This window comes from Pavona decussata, unplaced genomic scaffold (assembly GCF_977016875.1).
Source record: "Pavona decussata unplaced genomic scaffold, jaPavDecu1.1 SCAFFOLD_100, whole genome shotgun sequence".
Taxonomy (NCBI): domain Eukaryota; kingdom Metazoa; phylum Cnidaria; class Anthozoa; order Scleractinia; family Agariciidae; genus Pavona; species Pavona decussata.
In genome coordinates this window covers 3409435-3432522 of record NW_028145515.1, presented here as the reverse complement: position 1 = coordinate 3432522, position 23088 = coordinate 3409435, and the positions used below count along the sequence as shown (strand labels likewise).

The following is a 23088-nucleotide window of genomic DNA, read 5'->3' as shown; positions in this document are numbered from 1 at the left end:
AAACAAATAAAATATTCAGCATGTACGTGGCCTTTATTAAATGAAGTATCATACTAAAGTAGCTGGAGTACGCCGGTGCTACATAAGGGATGCCGATGCTTATAACATATATTTGAAGTGCTGGAATGTGTTGCACAGAATACAATACACAATGGCAACTTAATACCCGTCAGCAAGTATCTTAAGGCTAGTTTCCATATGATCGCGGATCCGCAGATCGCAGATCGCAATAAGGTCTGCGATCGTCTGCGGTCATATGGAAACTACTTCTGCGATCGTATGCGATCCTGCGATCGCGATCGCAGACGATCGCAGAAGATGAACCATGTTCTATCTAAAGGCTGGTTTCCATATGATCGCAGACGATCGCAGACCTTATTGCGATCTGCGATCTGCGATCTGCGATCTGCGATCCGCGATCATATGGAAACCAGCCTTTAACCTAACTCTGTTGGTAAATGATTTTCCTTTAAAAGATTATAAATTGTTGCCAAGGCGCTGAACGTTCTTATTCTATGATGAATTCAGTAGGGGCACTATATTCGATGCAGTGATTACCTCTATTACTAACGATTGTGGGAATTTAAAAATAATTTTAAACCAGCTACTTGTTAGGTAAGACAAATTTCTGTATAAATATATAGCTAGCCGTTCGGTAACTAACCTTAAACTGAGTGAATATAGCAGTGGGACAGCAACAGAGGTACGAAGAATTACTTGCTTAATAGGTAGGACAAATTCATTTTAATTATTATCTCCGAAACTATGGCTAGGACAGCTATCGAGTTTGAGATAGGTCAACGAGCATTAGTCTAGGTATTAAGACCGTTGAAATTTACCTAAATTTTAAGTATTCGTGTCCTATCTTATTCCCTGCAGCAATCGAGACATGAAGTTAAATTAAACTTTCTTAATACTTCAGCTATTTTCATCACCATTATTCTCTTCTGGAAAGTTATGTATGAAAACCAGTTTCGCATGATTTCAGACCAAAGTTGCTGTTGTTTAGGCCAAATTGCAAAACGGGTTTGCTTTGACATTTTGAATTGGCCATTAAATGAATTCTGTTAGTTGTGGAAACAACACCTTTGTTACTCAGGCAGTTGAGTTTCAATTACATGTATCAGGCTTCGCATAAACTGCATGAGAATAATACTGAAAACTATACTGAGGTAGGCAGCTGACTGAAACCATGGAAGATTATAGGAAAACAAGATCTCTGTTAAAAGGAATTGAATTTCAATCCGTTCTCAGTATACTATTTGAAGATGGATGTCCGAAGGCATAAGACTTTTTAAACATTGTGAGCTCATACTCCACAAGTTGCAGAATAGCAATCCAATCTAGAGTTCGCTGTTAACAAAACACAAACCGGCATGCAATACCTGGAGTTTTAATATCCAACTAAGTAAACTTGTTTTCTCTTTTCTTCTGGCGACATTCCGTACCACGATTACCAAGGAACAACAGTCTTTTCGCAGCTTCCATTCTAAAATGGACTTTAACTATAATTTCATTCATAACGTGGTACATTTAGTTCTTCAATCACGATTCTCGTCTCCCGTATATGTCGTAAATTGATGTCATTTTTAGGTTTCATAATATCAACGAGAATGGATGATTTTATTCATCTATGTATGCGGAGTACAGTTCAAACGGTGCATGTTAGTTTTATGTGGATCACTTAGAAAATATTTTCTTTTTAATGGTATCTTTTTACTAATCGCTCAGGTCGAACTAAGAATAGTACAAAAGAATGTGTTAAAAAAAGCCGGTGTGAAGTAACCACTTTTTCAATGTGTGAAAAAAGCCGGTGTTAAAGCCGGTGTCAATCTCTCTGAAATGCTGCATGAATGATCGCTAATTTGTACTGATACCTTATACACAATCTAACGGATGAATTACAAAACAACAAGAGGTTTGTTTGTCAGTGATCTTCCGCTTGAACGCCTCTGCTGCCGTTGATATTGTCATAACACCACTCTTTTTTGAGAGAATGACTCTCCCTGACTCAAAACCTTAGCTAAAAAGGAAAGCACGTTTCGAACTAATTTTTGTTTATTTAGTTGTCTTTTTAAGAAGTTGATGTGTACTTTGATTCCTCCCCGCTCGGCGAGTCGAAATATAAACAGCGAGTAAAATATGCAGGGATAGTATGCACTTTTGAACTCTTTAAGCGAAGAGAACTCATAATCGTAGTCTCAGTCATAGACTAACTCAACATTTAAACTCACTTATAGACTACCCTTCTATTTTCCGATCTTAAAGCACTCCTCTTGTAACTGTTCGTGATAGGATTCTTAGCTCCGAGACAAAAAAGTTAGTTCACGATTCGCGATCTTAACTTGTTGGCAAATTTAGCGGCGTTCATTGATTCGAGCAGGTCAATGCAACTTACACAGTAATACGCGGGAATGGGAAAAAAAAATGTGTCTTCACTGAAATTATCCGGCAGCTTATCAGCAAGTAATTCCCAGTAAAAGCTCTGTTTCGTAAGACGTTTGCATGATAAAGCGTCTATCTTTAAGAGTTAACTTTATAATTGCAGGTTAAGGTATTCATTGTTGACAATTAAACTGACGTGGGGAAACTGAGATTGAAAATGAACCTTTATTTTTTTGCTTTCAGACCATCAGTACGGTTCTGAGCCTTTCTTTGGAATGAAGAGTATATGGCGAAAAAACAAACTTAAACCAAAAGCAGTGCTACTAATAAACATCGTTCACGATAAAAGGTTAGTTTGAGTTTGTGAGAAATGCTGAGGCTTAATAAATGGAGCATTGACTTGATTTAATATCGTACGCATGACTTCTTTAAAAGAGTATGTTGGATCTGACATATTTATTCTTACTCTGTTTCTGCAATCCATATTACGCCGGTCGGGGCCAGTCCGTCTGAATTTAACAGAAGACATTGTGTTTTTATATTATTAACATTTCTTAGTTTACAAACCTAAAACTTGCAAACTAACCAAGCAATGAAAAACACTATAAGCAAAATCTATCCGAGGATTCAAATTATTAACAGTCATTTCGGGTTCATTATCCGCCGTTTAAATCTAGTTTAAATTTCTAGAAATTACATGAAAATTCTCCGGTCTTGAAAGAACTACCCAAGTTATGGTCTGGAAACGCAATTAATTTTTAAACCAAGACAGTAACACTTGAAGAAACTTCACGCTACAATCCAAACCTTTCCGTTTCGACAAGGTCAGCCTGCACACGGCGCTCCTCAGTGTTATTCTAGTGCAAGCTGTCAATGATACTAGACACTACAGCCTTGTAGGCGACTGCTTTAATACAATGTTTAAAAGGGGAAGAAATGAAACAAGAACAAGCTAATAATACTGACAACGAAAGGAAGCAGTAACACTTTAAAAAATTCCGTCCGTTGAGGTGGTAATTGATAAAAAAAAATTGATAAAGATGAATGAGTCTTAAACGGGTTATATTCTAATGAGGGCGACGAAAACGAAGTCCGAGTTTCCCAGTTCCGTGCCTCTATAGCTTCGACCATCGAAATTTCATCTGAAGTCTTAAACCTGAAGTCTAACGTTCTTACGGCTTGCGTCCTTTCAACTTTAGAATGTCTTAAGTATCCAGTGTAGACAGCTTTGCTTGAAAACAATTTGCCGCGATATCCAAACAGTTCCAACCGAAATATGAAAGTATAATGGACTTCTCAGCTCATATTACTGAAAAGAGTGAAAAGGTTAAGTTGAGACGTCTTAGTGCGAGATGATTATGAACCGGCACGGTCAAATTTTATGCTTCTTTTGAGTGACTGATTAAGATGTTTAATGTGGGCTCGCTCATCAAATTACGAGCCTTTTAGTATAAATCAGGAAAAATTTAAAAAAAAGACACAAATAAAATCGGCTTTAAATTTTTATGACGATCATCCTCTACACTGTAAGAAAAAAGGGAGATAACTTTAATATTTTGTTAAATTGCCATTCGTTTTATTGACTGCATGTGGTTTAATTATCACCGACTCTTCAATTTTATTTCGGACTAAACACCTTCAAAGAGAAACATGAATTCTACGATAAGTATATAAAAGGGTTAACTTTACTGTATAAAACTAGTGAATATAATGGCAAGTGTCTGACCGATCAAGTGCCTTCCCTATAAAAGTTTTGGCACTCCTAGTTTTCCACCAAAGCCAAATATCAACCAACGAACAATGACAACCACACTGAAAACTTTGCTTTGAGACAAGTTCTTTTCAAAATTGCGACACTATTATGAAAATGCACTCATGCCTAAATCTGATCTAACTGAATAAAACCACAGACGTTTCCTGCGAAATTGCGAGACTATTATAAAAATGCACTCATGCCTAAGTCTCACGTTCTAATGCCGTCAACTGAAATCACAAAAGGTTGGATGATGTAAACTAAAAAGTTTCTAACAAGATTGCGGGACTATTATGAAAATGCACTCATGCTGAAATCTTAAATCTTACCTGCGAAAAACCACAAGAGGTTTGTTTTCAAGAAAGTTTAAACAATGTTCCTCTTGAATTATAATCTGCTGCTATTTATTTACGTTTAATACATTTCTGATCTTATCTGAGATATTGCTGGCTGTAACTTTAGTAAAAATAACCGCTTAAACAAACATAATATCTCCCAGATAACGTCGAGTATTAAGCTCTACAACTGACTTCTCATTACAGACTGAAGTAATTTTATTTGTAGTTCGCTTGTCATCTTGTGTATCGTGCTGTAAAGCAAATAAAACTGTACATCAAAACAAAAAGTGAACTAATTCAGAGGAAAGAAATTGAATTCAGTTATCGCATTACATAAGACACGTTCAGGTTTTATAACTTCTTGATGTTTTCGGGGTTTTTTTAATTAGTTGTCAACTTCGCTCCGTAGAGCTCTATGGAGTCGACTGCAGCACTTTTTTTAGGTAAGACCAAAACTCGTGTTTGACTTTAATTTTGAAAGCCTAGTTGTACAGCATACCTCTTTCTTCCAAAATTGACCTTGCACTTTGGAAACACACTTTGGAAAATGAAAAGCATTTATTCTTGACCTAATTTTGCATAAGAAAGGTGTAAAGTAGTTTGTTTTGATAATTGACAAAATTGCTTCATTTGGCTACACCTTCCACAAAAGATTAACAGAATTTTCTTATATCCAAAAATAAACAGCTCAAAACACTGAAATAGAAATATCGCATTTCGAGAAGCGTAGGCGGGGCTTATTAAACAAAGAAGGTTATCTGACTTTGTCTGACCTCGTTTTTGAGTTTTTATGTACTATGGTCCACTCAAGATCGTAATGTGCAATAAAGCGTTGCCTGTTCACGTAATGGGTCCGTAATGGAGCTTATGAGTTATTTAATTAATTAAGGAAGTCGTTGTCATACTTTGTTCAACGTCGCAGTTCCCACCCACAGTGTGAAAAATGTGACAGATAATTAAGACTTGTCAAATAGCTGCAGTTGTAATTAATTTTGTGACCATTGACGACCACGTTAACTCAGTGTGTGGGTGGTTGTATTGTCTTCAAAGCAATAAAAAGGACACAACCAGATAGATCTTTATTTCAGTTCTTGGCCTGGCTAGGAAGCTACTCATCCAACTGAAGTTTTAACAACCTCACAACATCCTACAAGGTAAAGTTTTTACTTATCTGAGTATAGATTTGTCAGTTTGTTAACGAAATTCACTGGACTACTAGTCTACTAAGTAGCTAAGAGAATATTCATTCGACTAGCATTTTTGTTAGTTTTTTCAGGCTAATCTTTCTTACAGAGACAGGGTACTTAACAATTTAGCGGGCACTCTAGCGGAAGCGCAAGACACCTTTTGATTGTTGGTCATTTAGATCCAGAGTTTTCTTCTTTAGGAAATATGTATATGTTCGTTTGTTTCGTTCAGTTTCTACCCATTGTTTTCCAATATTCAGGTGCTAAAGAATAGACTAAGTTATAGATTGATAACGATCGGATAACGTGTTTAAAGATATCTTAGGCATACTGCCATCTAGCACCGAACTGTTTCGCGCTCAAAAAATGGGGTTTTTCTTTTCCTTTTCTTATTTAACTAAAAAAGAGACTTTTGATGTTTGAAACGTTTGCCAGTGTTTTCCTCCTTTTTACTTTTTTGAACTGTTAAATTACATTAAATCGTACAGTGGGTGTCTTGATATTTCTCTCTTTGTAAGATTTAGTCTTTCCAGTTGTTAGAGAAGTGCCCACAAAAAACCTAGATATTGAAGACGTCAAACATAGATATTGAAGACGTCATGACTGCAGACAATATTAGACATAATATTTAACGTTTGCCAGTGTTTTCCTCCTTTTTACTTTTTTGAACTGTTAAATTACATTAAATCGTACAGTGGGTGTCTTGACATTTCCCTCTCTGTAAGATTTAGTCTTTCCAGTTGTTAGAGAAGTGCCCACAAAAAACCTAGATATTGAAGACGTCAGACATAGATATTGAAGACGTTATGACTGCAGACAATCAAACTCCTCCTTGCGTTTCTGTTCCGAGAATTCGAGTTTTGACTCTCTTATCGTTCTTGGATAACGTAGGTCTTTTTGCTAGACTCCTATTGTTTTTTGTTTTTTATCATTCATTCATTAATTCCTTCGTTCACCTATTCGTTAATCTCATTTAAAATTTATTACAATCACTCACTCATCCATCCAACCAACCATCCATCCATCCATCCATCCATCCATCCATCCATCCATCCATCCATCCATCCATCCATCCATCCATCCATCCGTCCATCAATCCAGCCTTTCATTCATTCATTCATTCATTCATTCATTCATTCATTCATTCATTCATTCATTCATTCATTCATTCATTCATTCATTCATTTATCCATTCATTCATTTATTCATTCCTTTCTTCGTTCATTTATTCCTTCATTTGGTCGTTCATTCATTTTTATCTGAGCTGATTTTCCAGAAGGTGGCTACAGAAATTACAGTTTTCGTTAACTTTTCTTAAGATATTCATTTTTTCTTTTTTTTTTATCGTTTCCCATTGAATTTCACATCAATTAGTACATAGATTACAATGGGTTAGAGTTGCATATTGTGTCCTTTGCTTGAGGAGGTAACAGGTTTTGGCGTCGCCGTAGGAAGTAGGTTTTAGGGATAATTTATAGTCGGGAAGCGTGAAATTATCGGAAATTTTTGATCCAGCCAAAGACTTAGTATATTTTTCTTGTTGTAAACCGCTGTAAATGTTTCTCGTTCAAATTTTTTTGTCTACATCCGGGACTTAGAGTAAAATGGCGAAATACGAGCAAGAATTGGCAAGGATTTTCTCTTCGAAAAGCGGGAGTTTGAAAAGCAATTCGATTATTTTTCGCCCTTATAACTGTAGCGTTGTTAGGGTAGTGATCGATTAGTCGAGAAGTGCAATTTTGGGTCCGATTTCCAGTCTCGAGTGTCATATATAATTTCCAGAAGATCGATCGCATTGCAGCATGAATCTAGCATGAACATGAAAAATCAATTTGCAACGCTGTATTGCTCCGATTAATCCGATTCTGTGTTTAAGAAAGCTAAACTTGAGCGCTTAAAATAACCGACTTTTGAAAGAGATTTTCTGAGTACGTAGGCGCCGTTAAAAATTACAGACGTGCTTCATGTCAGTCCAAATGTCAGTGTCAAGCCTTCTATAGTATTCTTTGACCTTGCTTTCTTGTGATGAGCCCTAATTAAAGTCTTGTTCTGCACTAGCATATTCCATCAACCTAGAAAGTCTCAAAATGTGCCTAATTTCTGAGGGTATGTTCTCACAAATCCAGACAGATATTACAATAATATAAGTCGAATGATGAAAATATAGACTTTTTTTGCTAGCCCTGCTTTTCAAAATCACAGTTGTTTTGTCTAGCAATGTAGCTGATGTTAGTAGAAGGGCTTAAATCTTCAACGTTACAGGTTATTTCAGGATATGATGGATACAAGGAACAAGTTAGCCTTTGCTTTGTGGCACTCAGAAAAACTGACATGATTTCTTTCCTAAAATACAACTTCTAGAGCATCCTTTCTTGTTTATTTGGTTGCTACAGGTTATCCTGAAGTTATTAATGATACAAAGCAGAAAATCAACCCGTTCTGACCAATTTGAGCTTAAACACTCCTAATATCTTTCTGGATTTAAAAGAACACACCCTCAAAAATCTCCTTTTTTGTTGACTTTTCGTCAATCAATTATTCTAAATTTCAAGTGATTCGGTGTTATACTGGGTAGGGAAACTCTCTCCTGAAAAAGTGTGCCAAATTGAGAATTTCGACTGAGCCAATTTTAGTAATTTCCCCGTGACCTTCAAAACTAAAGCAGAGATCTATTATTGGCTTAAAACGACTTGAAAACACTTCAACTGCACATTTCCAGGCTTATAATGAGGTTTTTCGTTGATGCGAATTAAACAGAGTGAAGTTGAAAGAAGGTATGGGACACGTCTATTTTGGGTGCTTTTCTAGACACGTCGGCTCAAACGGATTTTTTTTTTTTCAGTTTTTCCAGGTGTGGAAAAATATTTCAAGAAATCAAAACCACCACGTTACCAGAACTACCATAGGGTATCCTAAGTCAATTTATGAGGGACTTTCATGTTTTATTATGTGCCACCCCTCGCTCGATGTTAGTAGACATTCTCTCTTAAATAGTCATGGCTTACATAACGTAAGTCAGAAAAAAAGACCAAGAGATTTTACGCTCAAAGAATCGTTCTTTTAAAAAACGCCGTGAATGAAAGTCTACTTTAATACATCGTACAAACACGAAAAGCGTGTTTTACCGAACCTTATTGTCTTAGCAAATTTGGGTCCGTTCTCCTCACACTCTCCTCTCTGAGCATGCTATGAATATTTCACTTTCTTACAGTCATAGGATGAATACTACAAGTCAAGGGAAGGCTTAGCCTGTTTCTGCAGTCACTTTTACAAACTTTTGAGTTTTTATTAAACCGGTATCAATACAGGGGAACATTTTTTTTCTCTCTCTCCCCTTTCCAACTACATGGATAATTTTGAAGATTTTTATCACATGAAGATTTGACCAAAATATAGAGTTCCAGTAAAGGAAATCAAGGCATTCCTTCTTTTTGAGATTTTGATCCATAAAGTCCACTTTTAGGTTAGAAAAAAAATGCTACAAGCATTGATCATCTCATAAATAGAAATCTTTATTTAATACAACTTCATTTTATTTCAAGAAGTTATCCTTAGCACTGTTAATTATCGAGGTGTATCCATAATAAGGCTGCTCATAAGTGCTCTGTAACCTCGGTAACTTTTCGTATTTGGAGCAACTATTCAATTTCTGAGCAACTTCTTGTCATTGATAACAACTTTAGCAGGTTTTAGTGCCAATAATTATAATTCTTGTGTTGGACGACTGTTTTGGTTGGAGGCGTTCTACCTCGCATTTTACCTTGGGTGATGATGTCATATTATTTGAGAAATTTTGAGTAATTAATTGAGCAACTATTAAAGAAATTTTGAGTAACTCCCTGAGAATTTGGAGCAACCCTTTGAGAAATTTGGGCATCTTTTTGAGAAATTAAGAGCAAGTTGTTGACCTCCTTTTTTTCTTTGTACTGTTTTATCCACAGGAGTCAAGCATGTCTCTGTTAATTGCTTTTGTTTTCATTGGCCTTTTCTGCGCCGGATGTAGCGGTGTGGAACAATCCTGTGGCAGTGCTTACGGGGATCAAGGTTAGGGATCTGCTTCTTTGTGCTGATCTTTTGTCGTTATTATCATTAGCATTAGCATTAGGATTAGCATTAGCATTAGCATTGGCATTGGCATTAGCATTAGCATTAGCATTAGCATTAGCATTAGCTTTAGCATTTGATTATCATTATTTGCATCAGCAGCACCAATAGTAGTAGTAGTAGTAGTAGTAGTAGTAGTAGTAATAGTAGTAGTAGTAGTAGTAGTAGTAGTAGTAGTAGTAGTAGTAGTAGTAGTAGTAGTAGTAGTAGTAGTAGTAGTAGTAGTAGTAGTAGTAGTAGTAGTAGTAGTAGTTACTGTAGTGTGTGTGTCAATATTAGTACCAAAGCTGAATAAACTCCTTTGCTGTAGAGTTCTGATTAAGTTACGCTCGTTACTTTAGGGAGTTAGTTGTTTTCTATCAACGTTTATCTAGTCTCTAGAAAGTCAGCCCTCACTTTTTCGTCAAGAAACTGCAAACATATAAACAGGGAAAGAAATATGAGCGTTGGTTTAAGTAAGAAACAAGTTAAGACAGGTTAATCAGTTTAAGATTCAAATAATTTGATAAAATGGCTTTTAATACTGAGAGTATCATCTGTCGATGAGTCAGTTCACAGAGTCAGTTTTTGTCAGCGAACACCCGTTTTTCATTCAGTACGAAAATGAATAAATGAATAAATGAACATTCCCAATCTAAACTGTGGAACATCACATTCGACACACACCTCACCTAAAAAGAGAATTGATGTTGTCCGGAGCGGGAATCGAAGCTGGATGCTAGTCGGGCGTGGTGAAAACTAACTAAACTGTGACCATCTTGGCAACCACGCTGGCAACGTGGCCAATTTACGAAGTGAGTAGAATCATCCGTAGGACATTCCACTGGACGTTTCTTTTCGAGGAATTAGGTGTGTTTCATGGCTTTTAGTTCCAAATCTTCACTTCGACGGTTATATCAGTATTACGAAGTTAAGTCACAAAATGATCAGCTCCCAGTTGGCTTTATAGTTCACTCGACAGAGTCTGACTGCGCCGGTATAGTTTGAATCCCCTTTAATATAAGTATTATTAGTAATATTATTAGTAGTCAGTTACATTCAGTTGGAGCTTCGAGATGTCATATATATATATTGGCGCTTTAAACTAATACGTTGTTAGGTTTATTTTTTTTTTCTTTTTGAACTTTAACGTACTGTGTATTGTTTATAGATAAGTCCTAAGCAACCCTTGTTCCTAAGAATTTACTCGTGACCTTTCCAGCTCGAGACGACATTCAGCTGCCCGTCTTACTTGCTTGGAGATCAACAATGAAAATACTCGTCATGTGGTACTCGATGGCATGTTTCTGATTTCCCTTTCCATAAACGATCGCGCAATCCCTGACTTGAGCCAGACGTCCCAAAGTTGTGTGATTAATTCAGCTTTACAGAGCCAGTTAACTGGATAGTCAGCGTTAAAAATCAATCAAGACCATTCAAGTACCAGTTGAAGTAACGATGTTTTGTTGTTGTTCTTACTTTGTTCCGGTACAGATTACGCCTTGCACTTCCCGAACAAAGGGTTAACAGATTACACCATCGTTACTAAGGACGTACCCGACCTGACAAAATTCACATTATGTTTTTGGATGAAATCAACTGATCAAAAGAAGGGAACGCCGTTCAGTTACTGTACAAAGACTGCACCCGGGGGAAACGAACTGCTGATTTACCGCTATGGGTCATTATCTCTAAACATCAACGACGAAGAAAGGTGGGCTAGCATAGTAAAATAATTATAAAGACCCGAAATAGATTAAAGACGCAACACTAAAATTTATCAACAATCGGGGTATAACAGAGCGACTTTTGATGTGACAACACAAGTGGTGATTTAGAATGTGTTTCAATGTTAATTTTACACAAGGCAGCTGTACAAACTAAAAGAGCTTTAGGATGAACACAAAATTTATAGGAACTAAACAATGTGCAGGAACTGAGGTTACTGTTAGGAGCTGCATAAATTAAAAGACAGACGTTAATTACGTAAAGCACTTGGAGGAGATGGTTGAAATAACTACAGGCATTGCACAGGAACTACGAGTTGATTTTTTCACAGTCCTTCATTTGTATTTTTGGTCAAGTAGCTTCCGGCACTGAGATAGAGGCCTAACTTCCACTATCTCTCCCTCGCACTCCCTCAGAAAAACAAAATTGTGGACTCGACAGGGAACTCATATGACCTAGTATCTATTGTATAGGAAGATCAACATGCGTGAATTCCTTTGAAGTTTCTTAACTCATTTTAGGGTATTTCTTTTTCGACTTATCAGGCTCAATCATTTTTGCAAGATTAGTCATTTTCCATAAGAATTCACTGCTTTCTGGAACGCAAACTCAGCCTAAACTGAACTGTTTCCTCTGGGTTTGTTAGTGGTAGTTTGTGCAGTCTGTTTAGATTTACATCTAGTAGCCTTTTTAAAGCATCCAGGAAGAGAGGATATAAAAAAATAAGATAAAAAGATAAAAGTTAACACGCGAACCTGATCCTTTCTTCCCTCTCTACAATCCACACACCCGCAACAGCCTATCTATAAAGCCCTTTAAGAGTATGATGTCATTATATTAACAGTTGTGTGAACGTGTAACGCACTAACGCTCACAAATGATGTCAAGTCTAGTCTCTTTCTTTATCGGGATTGCTTCTCCGAAGTTGAAGTTAAATTTGATCCTTCAAGCCCTAATTACAAAAACACAAACCGTAAAAAAGAATTACTGCTGCAAAATGCGTCCTATTTATTTAGTATTTGCATGATTTTCTTTCCAAGCACTAAGCATTCTTGAAATAATTCTAGTTTCATGGTTGTCTAACTTGTATTATATACTACAGTTGTTTGCCGAAGTAAATTATTATCTTTTAGTTAACACACCAATGCAACTATCAACTTGTTTTTTCTGTTTGTTTGTTTTTGTTTTAACTGCGACAGGGACTCAGGTGTGGCAGCAAATGATGGCAATTGGCATCATATCTGTGTTTCCTGGAGAAACAGTGATGGGTATTGGCAGGTATACAAAGATGGAGAGATGAGTTACGACAACACTGGCTTTCAAATGGGATACACCATCAAAAAGAACGGAATAGTGACTGTTGGGCAAGATCAAGATCTTGACTCGGCCGGCAACTGTGGGAACCAGTTTCAACTTTGGCAGTCCTTCAAGGGTTTCATCACCAACCTCAATCTGTGGTCCTGCGTTCTCCCAAAAGAAACAATCTCGGAAATGTTTCAGACATGCAGACGTGGGGAAGGTGACGTGCTTAAGTGGTCCGACTTCAAATACAGTGTTCGCGGAGACGCGGAGGTCGTCGTCCCATCTCCCTGTATTCCTTGAATGGAGTGAGCGATCTGTGACAAGCAAACTGCGTTCAAAGTTGATGGCCAGTACGAACTATGAATAAACGTAACATTACAATAGTGGGTTAGATTAAGTGGGCACCAAAATAATAAAGTTATGCGTAATGTAATCGTACCAAGAACGCAGGTGTAATGATTGAAATAAAAGTTAAAAGCATTGAGTTCGTCACGTTTCTTTAACGTGTCAGAGATGGGGATGGCATAAAGACACTTGTACTCTCATGATCAGCCGGGCAAGTGAACGTAGCAGTTCACTCCATAAGTGCCAAAATGGGACATTTCCAACCCTCTTCTACGATATTTTGCAGTTTTTTAAGTCTAGCAGGAGTTGATGGAATACATTAATATTGATTATTTAAGAGACGTATATACGAACTGGTAGTAAGATGGCCTCTACACTGATACAAATCTCTTTACAAACGCCGAAGTCGACGGAGGACTCCAATTATTCATTTAGTTTAATTTGGCTTTTTGGAATTTCCTGAATTTTTAATTATCAGTAATATTTCATCAAAATTCACTCAAAAGTAGTTTAAAACCAATATAGAAATGGTGACATGATACTGAATGGTAGAGTGTAAAGTGACAAATTTCAAATTTGTCATTTGAAATAAGGTTTCAAAAACATGCCACATGAACAGCGCCACGCAATTTGCCTGCTTGACATTAATCGCAGATTAATATCATGATGGACACAAGCGATAATAAGGGGACAGAGAGGGAAACCCCCAGTATAGCTCTTGGGATATGCCTTGGGTGAGTTTCACTTAGGGGGGGATTACACCTAAACGCCATTTTCCCGCCACTTGACATGGCCGTTTAATGGAAATATCTTATTCACGTTTCAAGCAATCCAAAAACTCTATCATCATCGCGTGAATTTGTGTTGTGGTATGTTTTGTGAATTTTTGGGTGATATTTGGTAGGACTTTTTCAGAAGGATTTGTAAAATTAAGAGAAATAAGAAATATTGAAGATTTAGTGAAGTTTGACAATTAGAATTTGTAGTTAATAATTAATAGACGGATGCCAAGTTAGTCCACTAGCAACCTGGGGTATTCTTGCGTGGGTATTAACTGTCTTTTGGTGTTCCAAAAATCATTTTCTTTCTTCTATCTCTTCTTAAAACCTCTTCAAATTTCATTCAAATTTAGGTATTATCCTCCCTTAAGCTATTTTGCGACGTCGTGAAAAAGGAAGCCTGTTCCCGGAGAAGCATTTGCGAGACGGACGACGTAGTTGTAGAAAGGGCAAAAGTTCATAAACTAGGAAATGTCGCTCAGACGGGCTTGTCGGGTATACTACTGAACAAGAAACATTGCTTATTCCGATGAATAGAGTCTTGGTTGACAAAGCCATGTCCCAGGACGCTTTGTTTTCAGTCGAATTTTAATTGCATTATTTTGGCATGCTTTAATTCCGCTAGAAACGGTTTATCTTTAAAATTTTGACAAAAATTCTGGTTCTTATAAAATGAGCAGGTGACAGCGTCAAAGTGTGAAAGAATTAGTGTACTTATACTGAATTGATTCGATTTTATGTTACTTCTTCGTCATTTCAAGACAAGCGACATTTTCATGTCGGTTTTACTCGTTCATAGGGCGCCGCAATGAAAAATTCAATGTAAAGGTAAAATAATTATCTAAACAAACTGAAACCTTTCTTTCTACAAATGGTTTTAGAAGTCCTTGCGCAATATATTAAACACGAGACGTACACAGTTTTTCATCACATATCAAACACCGAGAAGAGAGTTGAAAGTACGACGCGTAGCGGAGTATCTTTGACGAACTTCGAGGTTTTTGATATTGTGTTCAAACGCTGTGACGAGTGTTTGATATAACTTTTCAAACAAAATGATTTTGAAGGAGAAATTAAGGATGCAAAAACGAGAAGTTTTTCATCAGATATTCAAACACATCAGGATGCATGATTTCCTTGTCTTTGGCTTTTCCATTATTAATGAGTTTGAGAAAGTATTATGGACCATTGTGACAAAGTTTGGCAATTTTAGATTTTTCTATCTTGCATGGTCGTAGGTGAACTGAGTTCTTGAGGGCTCTTAATCAATCGGCAAGTCGAGGGACAGACGCCTGCTTGACAAAAAAATGGCAGCGCTATCACTTGCCGAGAAATCTAAAGCGGCCTCAGCAAATAAACAGACTGGTCCGTGGCTAAGGAAAACATGGTGGACACTGAATTCATTTTGAACAACGTAATGGAATTACCTTGTTACATGACAGCTTTAATGAAACTCTTCCAATTTGGTAAGAAATGATAAATTTCAAGTTGTTCCGTTCCGTGGAGAAATTTTAAAGCGATAGTTATCTCATTTCTTTGTCTGTTGCTAACATCTGTAGATGACATGGGCGATGGAAATATGGCCGTGTCCATCGAATTTCACAAATTTTACCTCTCACTTGTGGAAGAGAAACTGGATTGCGGCCAAATGTTTTAACAAATTTTCCGATGGACGATGGATGAAACTTTCCACTGATATGTAGAAGAGCCTGCGAGTACGAGACACTTAATATGCAATTTATTCCTTTGAATTTGGGCTAAATCACATGTTGCGATAAGTGCTCAAAGTAGATATACTTTGTACCCTCAGATTTATTACCGTAATTAAAGCCTATGTTTCCAATTCATCACATTATGAACGCAAAGATTCATCTTTTATCACTGGCGAATTAGGAGGATTTGAATGCTCTGAATTCTCCAGAACTAACAGCTGCAAGTCTTACAAAATTCACGAGCTCGCCAACCGGTTTCGAGCACAGCCCTGGGAGCGAAAAGTTAGAAACACCAAATCTTAAGAAAATTACATTTCCCCGTTCGCAGTGTTTCATATTTGTTACCTTCTTGCCAACAGAAGTTAAAGGAAGAGTTATCAGCGAAAGATAAAAATTGAATATGAGGTTCTTAAGGATAGTCGCTCTCAAAAAAGTAATTTAGGTTTAATACCGTGAGAACTAAGAAAGGTGTCCAAATAATGTTAAGATTACGCTACTGGTAAATTTTATTCCCACTCGCGCTGACAATAGAAAAGCAAAATTACAGAGTTCTTACAAACAGGAGTTAACAATGTAAAAGAAAGCGCTATTAAAGCGTACTCACATTGATCTACATTATTATCTGAGTTGATGTTTATGCGAAATAAAATATCGATGTTGAAAGCGAGGATAATACATGTGCCTAAAATATATGCGATTGGAAAACGTTAATTAGGTAAACAGCGAAAAAATAATTACCTTTGATATTGTCTTCGAATCACTAGCAGAACAATCTTTAATACAGAAAACTTCTGACTTTTAACTTAGCTACAATTTGGCATGCTTTTAACAACAACAAAGAAATTAAGTCCTTTACCCTTTTAAGTTGGTGTTTATCGTGTCGCGTTAGTCTGTAATGTACGGGACGAATTTTCTAGAAGGAAAGTAAGAAAGGAACTTGAACAGCTTCAATTCCACGTGCTTCTGGAAACTTCCAGACAATTCTGAAATAGGAAAGGGTCTCCTTGTGGTAACTACACAAAATATCGTAGCTGTGCTCAATATTTTCGGTAAAACATAGACTGAACGATTTTACAAAATTCTTGTGAATAAGTCAATTTCAAAATTAATCGTTTACTTCACCAATGACGTGTTTACAATGTCAGTGATGAACTGTGGACTCAGGTGCTCATTAGCAATCATGACAGAGTAACACTTTAGCAAATTCACAACCCACTCTTTTTATGTCCCTACTCATTTATCAATTGCACTTTTTACCCTTCAAGAACATAAAATACAAGTGTATTTGTCATTAGCGCCGCCACTTTCCAGCTAATACGAAAGGACACTCATTATGTTGGTTCCAAGTTTCACTTACCCGTTTTCATAAATACGTGCATTCGTTTGCACCAATATTCTTTCATTTAGATGTAAGCTACACACTTTGATGCTACTGTGTAAGCAATATTCAAAGATATCAGGTGCATTGACAATTAACTTGGTAATTTAAGATCAGATCAAGTTGAGTTCTAGTATACGTAACTGCATATTCTTCTCTTGTTTCGCGGTTTAAGCAACATGAGATGTAGTTTTCCCTGCAGTAGCAAAAATAGTGATCGCTTTTTTCGGGTACTCCATACACAGAACGAATTTACGATATTCATGTTAATAGATGACATGAATAAATCAACATTTACTTTACCAGTGGCGTGTTTACAATGCTAATGATCAATTGTAGAATTAGGTGCTTGTCAATATTAACCAATGGTATAGCTACGTATCATCATATTCATCACCCTAGTTTCCACATATCCTAAGTGCTCATTGAACTAGAAGATCATTTGCTTTTTTGGGTCCTTAGAGAATCTGCTTGAAACGAGGTAAGTTAGCTTTTAGTCAATCGCGAATTGAAATTAAGGTGCTAATGAACTTACGGTGATTTGACATCACCCATAGCTTATCATTAACTGCAACAAGAAAAAGTGTTTTGCACCTTTGCGTGTTATAACGTATGGTCGGAATGTTCTATTTCTCTCTGCTCAGTGCAGTTGCAGCAGAGAGAAACATAACCCACACATTGTGGTTTGTGCAGATCGAACGCGTGAGAAATGCTCCCATTTTACCGGCGAACAGTAGGCATAAGCAAGCTTCTTACGCTTTTTGTAGTGTAATTCAAGGGCACAGACTAAATATAATATGAACCCCTCTAAATAAGCCGAACTGGGGCGATTTAGTATTTTGAAAGAACATGGAATCGCAGCACAAACGCAAACAATTCCTACCAAAAGCGAAAGAATCTCGCCACAGGGTTTGGGGCACTTATTTTTTACTGTAAAATGTGATAATATTTATTTTTGCACGAGCCGCGCTAGACATTGTGGGCCAGTTATTTAAACAAAGTCTAACTTAGGTCTTAGGTCAAATCTGTTTATAAGTGTTTTATTTTAAGTAGATAAATAGTTTTCTAGTCTGGGATGCAAGCCTTCTTGCTACCGTCAGCAGCAGACAATGTTTAGATATGATTGGTGGCAAAATTGAAAACGGCTAAGAACGTGGTTTCGTTAAACACCGTTTTAGTATCTTTTAATAACTGACTCTGTGTTTTTGTGGACATTGTAATTAAAAGATCGCATAAAAGAATTCAGAGTCATTCTTCCACAAAATAAAGAAAAGGAACGAAGAGAGACACAATTGTACATCGATGATGCAAAGCAAGAGATCGTCTCCGCGCGTTGCACTCGGACGTCCCTAAAATGGCAGAAAAGGGGAATAATTGATAAGCTGTACATGTGGTACGAGGTTGGTATTCCTCTTAAAAAGAGTTATAAAGAATTGGGACTACAAAACAGTGTTACTGTGCACTACATTTGTACTCTAAAGAGCCGGTTACTTCAAAGCCAAATCATATTATTACGGTTAGCTATATCAATATCCTGCTCGACAGATAACAACAGCTCACTGAAAAGAGAGTTGAGTACCCAAGTAGAGCAGAATTGGTTACTGCGATATTAGTAAGTGCAAGCAGAATATGCAGCTCAACAAGCTAAAGCATAACCGAAGTTAGTGTTCATAGCGCAAATTCAGGTTAATATTCTGTTCGACAGATAACAACAGCCAACTGAAGAACTGACTACCCAAGTAAAGCAGTTTGCTCGACAGATAACAACAGTTCTGTGAAGAACTGACTACACAAATAAAGCAGACGGAACAAGATTAATAGGGCGCAGCCGGTGATGGTTGAATTAATCTGTCGGCTAGGTAGATATAAACAGCGAAGTAAATAAATGACTAACAGCCAAGCAGTGCAATATTGAATAAGGTCTCAAAAACAGACTCTTACAATTGATCCAGTCTGTTTACAATTGCAAATTTTGCTACTCACCAATGCATTGCCTTGCTTTTATACGATCGTGAATCCATGACGTCAATACACGCGATCAGTTTCCAGCCATAATTGACTATTAAAGAGGAAGAATCACGAAAATTTGCTGTCATTTCAAGACCCAAAAATGTTTGACTGTCAGTAGAAACAACAAAATAATTGTCAAGTTTGTAAAAATTATCACCCCAGTGCAATAAAACTGTCGATTAGTACCTCTGGACAGACAGAATAGGCGGGTTTGGATTGAAACTTGAAAAATATTAGGTTGATGTTTTTCAAGTTCTCGCATATTTGTTTCCAAAATGCGCTAGAACAGATCACAAGTTGTTTCTTTCAAGAATTGAGTTGATTTCGTTCCTCTCGTCATTCTAGAATTATTTGGCAGGTCAGATTGAAGGTCTTATTTCATCATTTTTAACAAAAGATATCAAAAACCCCATGATACTTCCCCTTTAACAATTCGTTGCAAAGATTCAACAAGACTTCGAATTTCGGCAACGATCTGAAGAGGTAAATCTTTCCGAAATATCGTTTTCACTCTTAGACGTTTACGCTGCTTTTTCAAGTTTTCGATCCTATCATACTTGCGTTAAATGCGGAGCGGAAATGCAAATTCAAGGAAGACAAAGCTGGGACAATTCACACAAATACAACTCAATTCGAGAAGTCAATTATTTTATCGAACGCGGCGTCAATTCATCTATGCATCGCATTCCAAGATGAAGAAAATCAAAACGAATGACCCGAGAACAAACCGATGTCTATTTCCCTCGGCTTTATGATAGATACAACTTACCAAGTCGAATATGCTTGTGTAAAGTTCAATAAAATGAAAATGTAGTAGATGTCATGTAAGACTGAATTTACAGAGAGAATTTACATATAGTGCGAACATTGTTCAGCGTGGAATAAACGTGTTGGATACAATTAACATCGAACGAGAAACGGAAAATTAGGACTAAAACTTAAAGTGTTAATTAACAAAAACCGCAACACAGGTGAATCAAAATTATTGATGTTTATCATTTGGTTTAATTGTTGTTAGTTTGCCAATGAATTAAACATTAATTCTCTCTTTTAAAATTACATGTATATAACAATCAACGTTTCTCGTTTTGTATGTTTTCTACGCAAAGAAACAGCTAGGTGAATTGCTCGTTTTGCTTACGGATGAGTGTCTGTTTTACGAAGTGTCTCGATACCTTTAAGTAAATTTTGCCCTAGTTCGTTGTTATAAACACGTAAATCGCAATGAGTCCTCGTGGAATTAAGGATCAATTTTCACTCGTATTTTCAAAGTTTCCGCAAATTGCCCTCGTCGCGCAAACTTTGAAAATACGAGTGAAAATTAATCCTCAATTCTTCTCGGCCTCATGCGATTACATACACAAACACTCACATAAGTTATATACCCACATCACATACATCAACATCTTACTTCTTTATTTTAGTTACAGCGAAAGTAATATACCGCAATCTTGTACACTGACACTTCACAGTCAGAATGTACAACTTATGCTAGCTGTTTTTTTAAAAAATACCTATAAGTATTATTTATTTACAGTGTATTCTACAGCTTGTCACTAATTAAGGAAGAAAAAAGACTCAAATTTCAAAGTCAAACAACACACTTTAAGAGCGACTCTCCATAAGAACCCCACGTTCAATTTTTATCTAAAAATTAGATTTCGCTGATAACTCTTCCGTCAACTTCTCTTGGCATGTCGGTAAGAAATATGAAATTCAAACTTTTTCCCCACCGAGCTGTGCTTGAAACCCACTGGCTTGAAACTAACCGGCTGTTAGTTCTGGAGAATACAGATCGATGATTCAAAACCTCCTCATTCGCTAGTTATAAACGATGACCCTGCACGTTTATAGTATGATGAATTTCAACCATAGGTTGAAATTACGGCAATAAATCCGAAGGAACAAAGTTTATCGACTTTGAGCACTTACCGCAACATGCGATTTGGCCCGACGTGAGTTCGGGCGATATACCGTCGGGCGAGTCGACTTTCTTTTTTTTTTTTTAATTATTTATTTATACAGGAAATCTGGTTTAGAATAGCTAGTTTAAACAGAGTCCTGGTTAAATAGGAAATAAACAAAAAACAAAAAATCAATACAAAATAGCACACTAATAAAGTACATAGAGACGCACTATTATTAATGGGATTCCGTACAGAAGCGCTTGAAGTGGCGTTTCGCCAGGGATTTGAACATACTAAAGTTAGTTGCTGATCTAATAATACGCGGCAAAGAAACAACCAGATTCCTCACAAAGCTCTTCTACATATCAGTAGAAAGTTCCATCCATCGTCTGTGAAAATTTGTTAGAACATTTGGCCGCAATCCAGTTTCTGTTTCACGAGTGTGAGGTGAAAGTTGTGACCTTCGACTATCACGGCCATATTTCCATCGAACATGTGACAAACCAAGAAATGAGATAACTACCGCTTTGAACTTTCCTCACGAAGCAAGATTGAACATTTCTTACCGCAAATTGATTGTAATAAAAATGCTGGAAGAATTTCATTAAAGCTGTCATGCAACGAGATAAGTCCATCACATTGTGACAAATTCACTGTCCGTCATGTTTTTTTAGCCGCTGACCAATTCCCGGCACGATCAAACACTCTTTGGTCAGTGCTAACATTTTTTTGCCCAGTTGGCGTTTCGATGACATTGTTGACGTTGTCGAAGAAGATGATTGGTTGCAAAAGGTGGCTGACCGTCAGTCCAGCATACAATCTATTTGATTTGTATCGGAAACAGAAGCTCTGTCAGTACAATAAAATGTATATATTAAGAGCTTTTAAAACAGTGTTTTTTTTAATTCTGGCGCCCTATGAGCGAGAATTTATAAAAACTGAAATGGAAAATGTCACTTGTATGGACCGCTCGTCTTGAAATGACGAAAGGGTAACATAAAAATCGAAACAATTCAGTATAAGAACACTAATTCCTTCACACTTTGACGCTGTAAAGCGTACATTCTATCATAGAACGAGAATGTTTGGCAAAATTTTCAAAAAGTAGCCGTTTCTAGTAGAATTACAGCATGATGCCAACACAATGCGAACTTCAACCGAAAAAGAAAAAGCGTCCTGGTAGATATGGCTTTGCAAGCCAAGACTACATGTATATTCATTGGAATAAGCAATGTTTCTTGTACGATTTCATGAAATCAAATTTTTGGGTAAATGAAATGGTACATGATCGCATGTTGGACTTCCGGTGTAATTTTAAAATTGTGGCTTCCGCCGAGGGATGAACAGCGAATTTTCCGCTGCTCTTACTTGGTCTCTTGAAGACTTCATCCACAAATCGTTAAAGGATGAGCAGATAGAATGCATCAGAAGGATCGTTTACTTCGAAAAAGATGTTTTAGCCGTACTTCCAACGGGAGACAGGGAACGTCGACATTGTTTACGGCAGTGTAACCTGCGATTAGGCGTTAGGCGAAAGTGTGGCAGCGCGAGAGTCGGCGTTCGGGAGAAGGAAAAAAAACCGCGCATGATACAACTACTGCAAAAGTCGTCTACCGCCAGTCTAATTGGTCGAAAAACAAAAGATTATTCGAGCCACGTTCCAATTGGCTACATGATTGCATTTTTAACTCCCGGTGTATTTTAAAATTATTGCGACCGCCGAGAGAGATGCGAACAGCGAATTTTCCGCTGCTCTTACTTCGTCTCTTGAAGACTTCATCCATTCATCAAGGATGAGCAGACAGAATGCATCCGAAGGATCGTTTGCTTAGAAGAAGATGTTTTAGCATTAATTCCATCGGGATTTGGCAAGAGTGTCATATCAGCATCAGTTGATTCCAAAAGTCAGGACGAAAAAATTGCATCCTTCTAGTGGTTTCAAAACATCTGTTGTTGTAGTGAGTCCCCTGGAGTACATACGAAAACAACAAGTCAAAAATATTGAAAAGGAGGATTGTGGAATCACTACTTCCACAACTGGGCAATCACTCGAGGTCGACAGAGAAATTGAGACAGGGAACGTGGACATTGTTTACGGCAATGCTGAACAATGGCTGAGTGATCGATGCAGAAAGGGAAGGTTTTGGTAGTCGATGAAGTTTCACGCAGTTGGTAAGTTTA

General features: G+C 37.1%; 2 protein-coding genes across 3 annotated transcripts in view; both read left to right on the top strand.

Moving 5' to 3' along the window:
• LOC146472375 (carbohydrate sulfotransferase 5-like) overlaps positions 1-23088 on the top strand; it is a 62032-nt gene that overhangs the window by 31638 nt on the left and 7306 nt on the right. The window lies entirely within an intron of this gene.
• LOC146472377 (neuronal pentraxin-2-like) lies at positions 5586-13260 on the top strand. The gene is made up of 4 exons (XM_085119768.1): positions 5586-5630; positions 9605-9707; positions 11241-11460; positions 12674-13260. Exons 2-4 carry the CDS (start codon positions 9614-9616, stop codon positions 13074-13076), a joined length of 717 nt encoding a protein of 238 aa, XP_084975894.1. The 5' UTR covers positions 5586-5630; positions 9605-9613; the 3' UTR covers positions 13077-13260.

What these genes read in the sequence shown, in the direction of transcription:
- LOC146472377 (XM_085119768.1), top strand. Translation starts at nt 9,614, where the DNA reads ATGTCTCTGTTAATTGCTTTTGTTTTCATTGGCCTTTTCTGCGCCGGA. An exon ending in CAGTGCTTACGGGGATCAAG is followed by an intron (nt 9,708 to 11,240) that starts GTTAGGGATCTG and finishes GTTCCGGTACAG; the next exon opens with ATTACGCCTTGCACTTCCCG. An exon ending in AACATCAACGACGAAGAAAG is followed by an intron (nt 11,461 to 12,673) that starts GTGGGCTAGCAT and finishes TAACTGCGACAG; the next exon opens with GGACTCAGGTGTGGCAGCAA.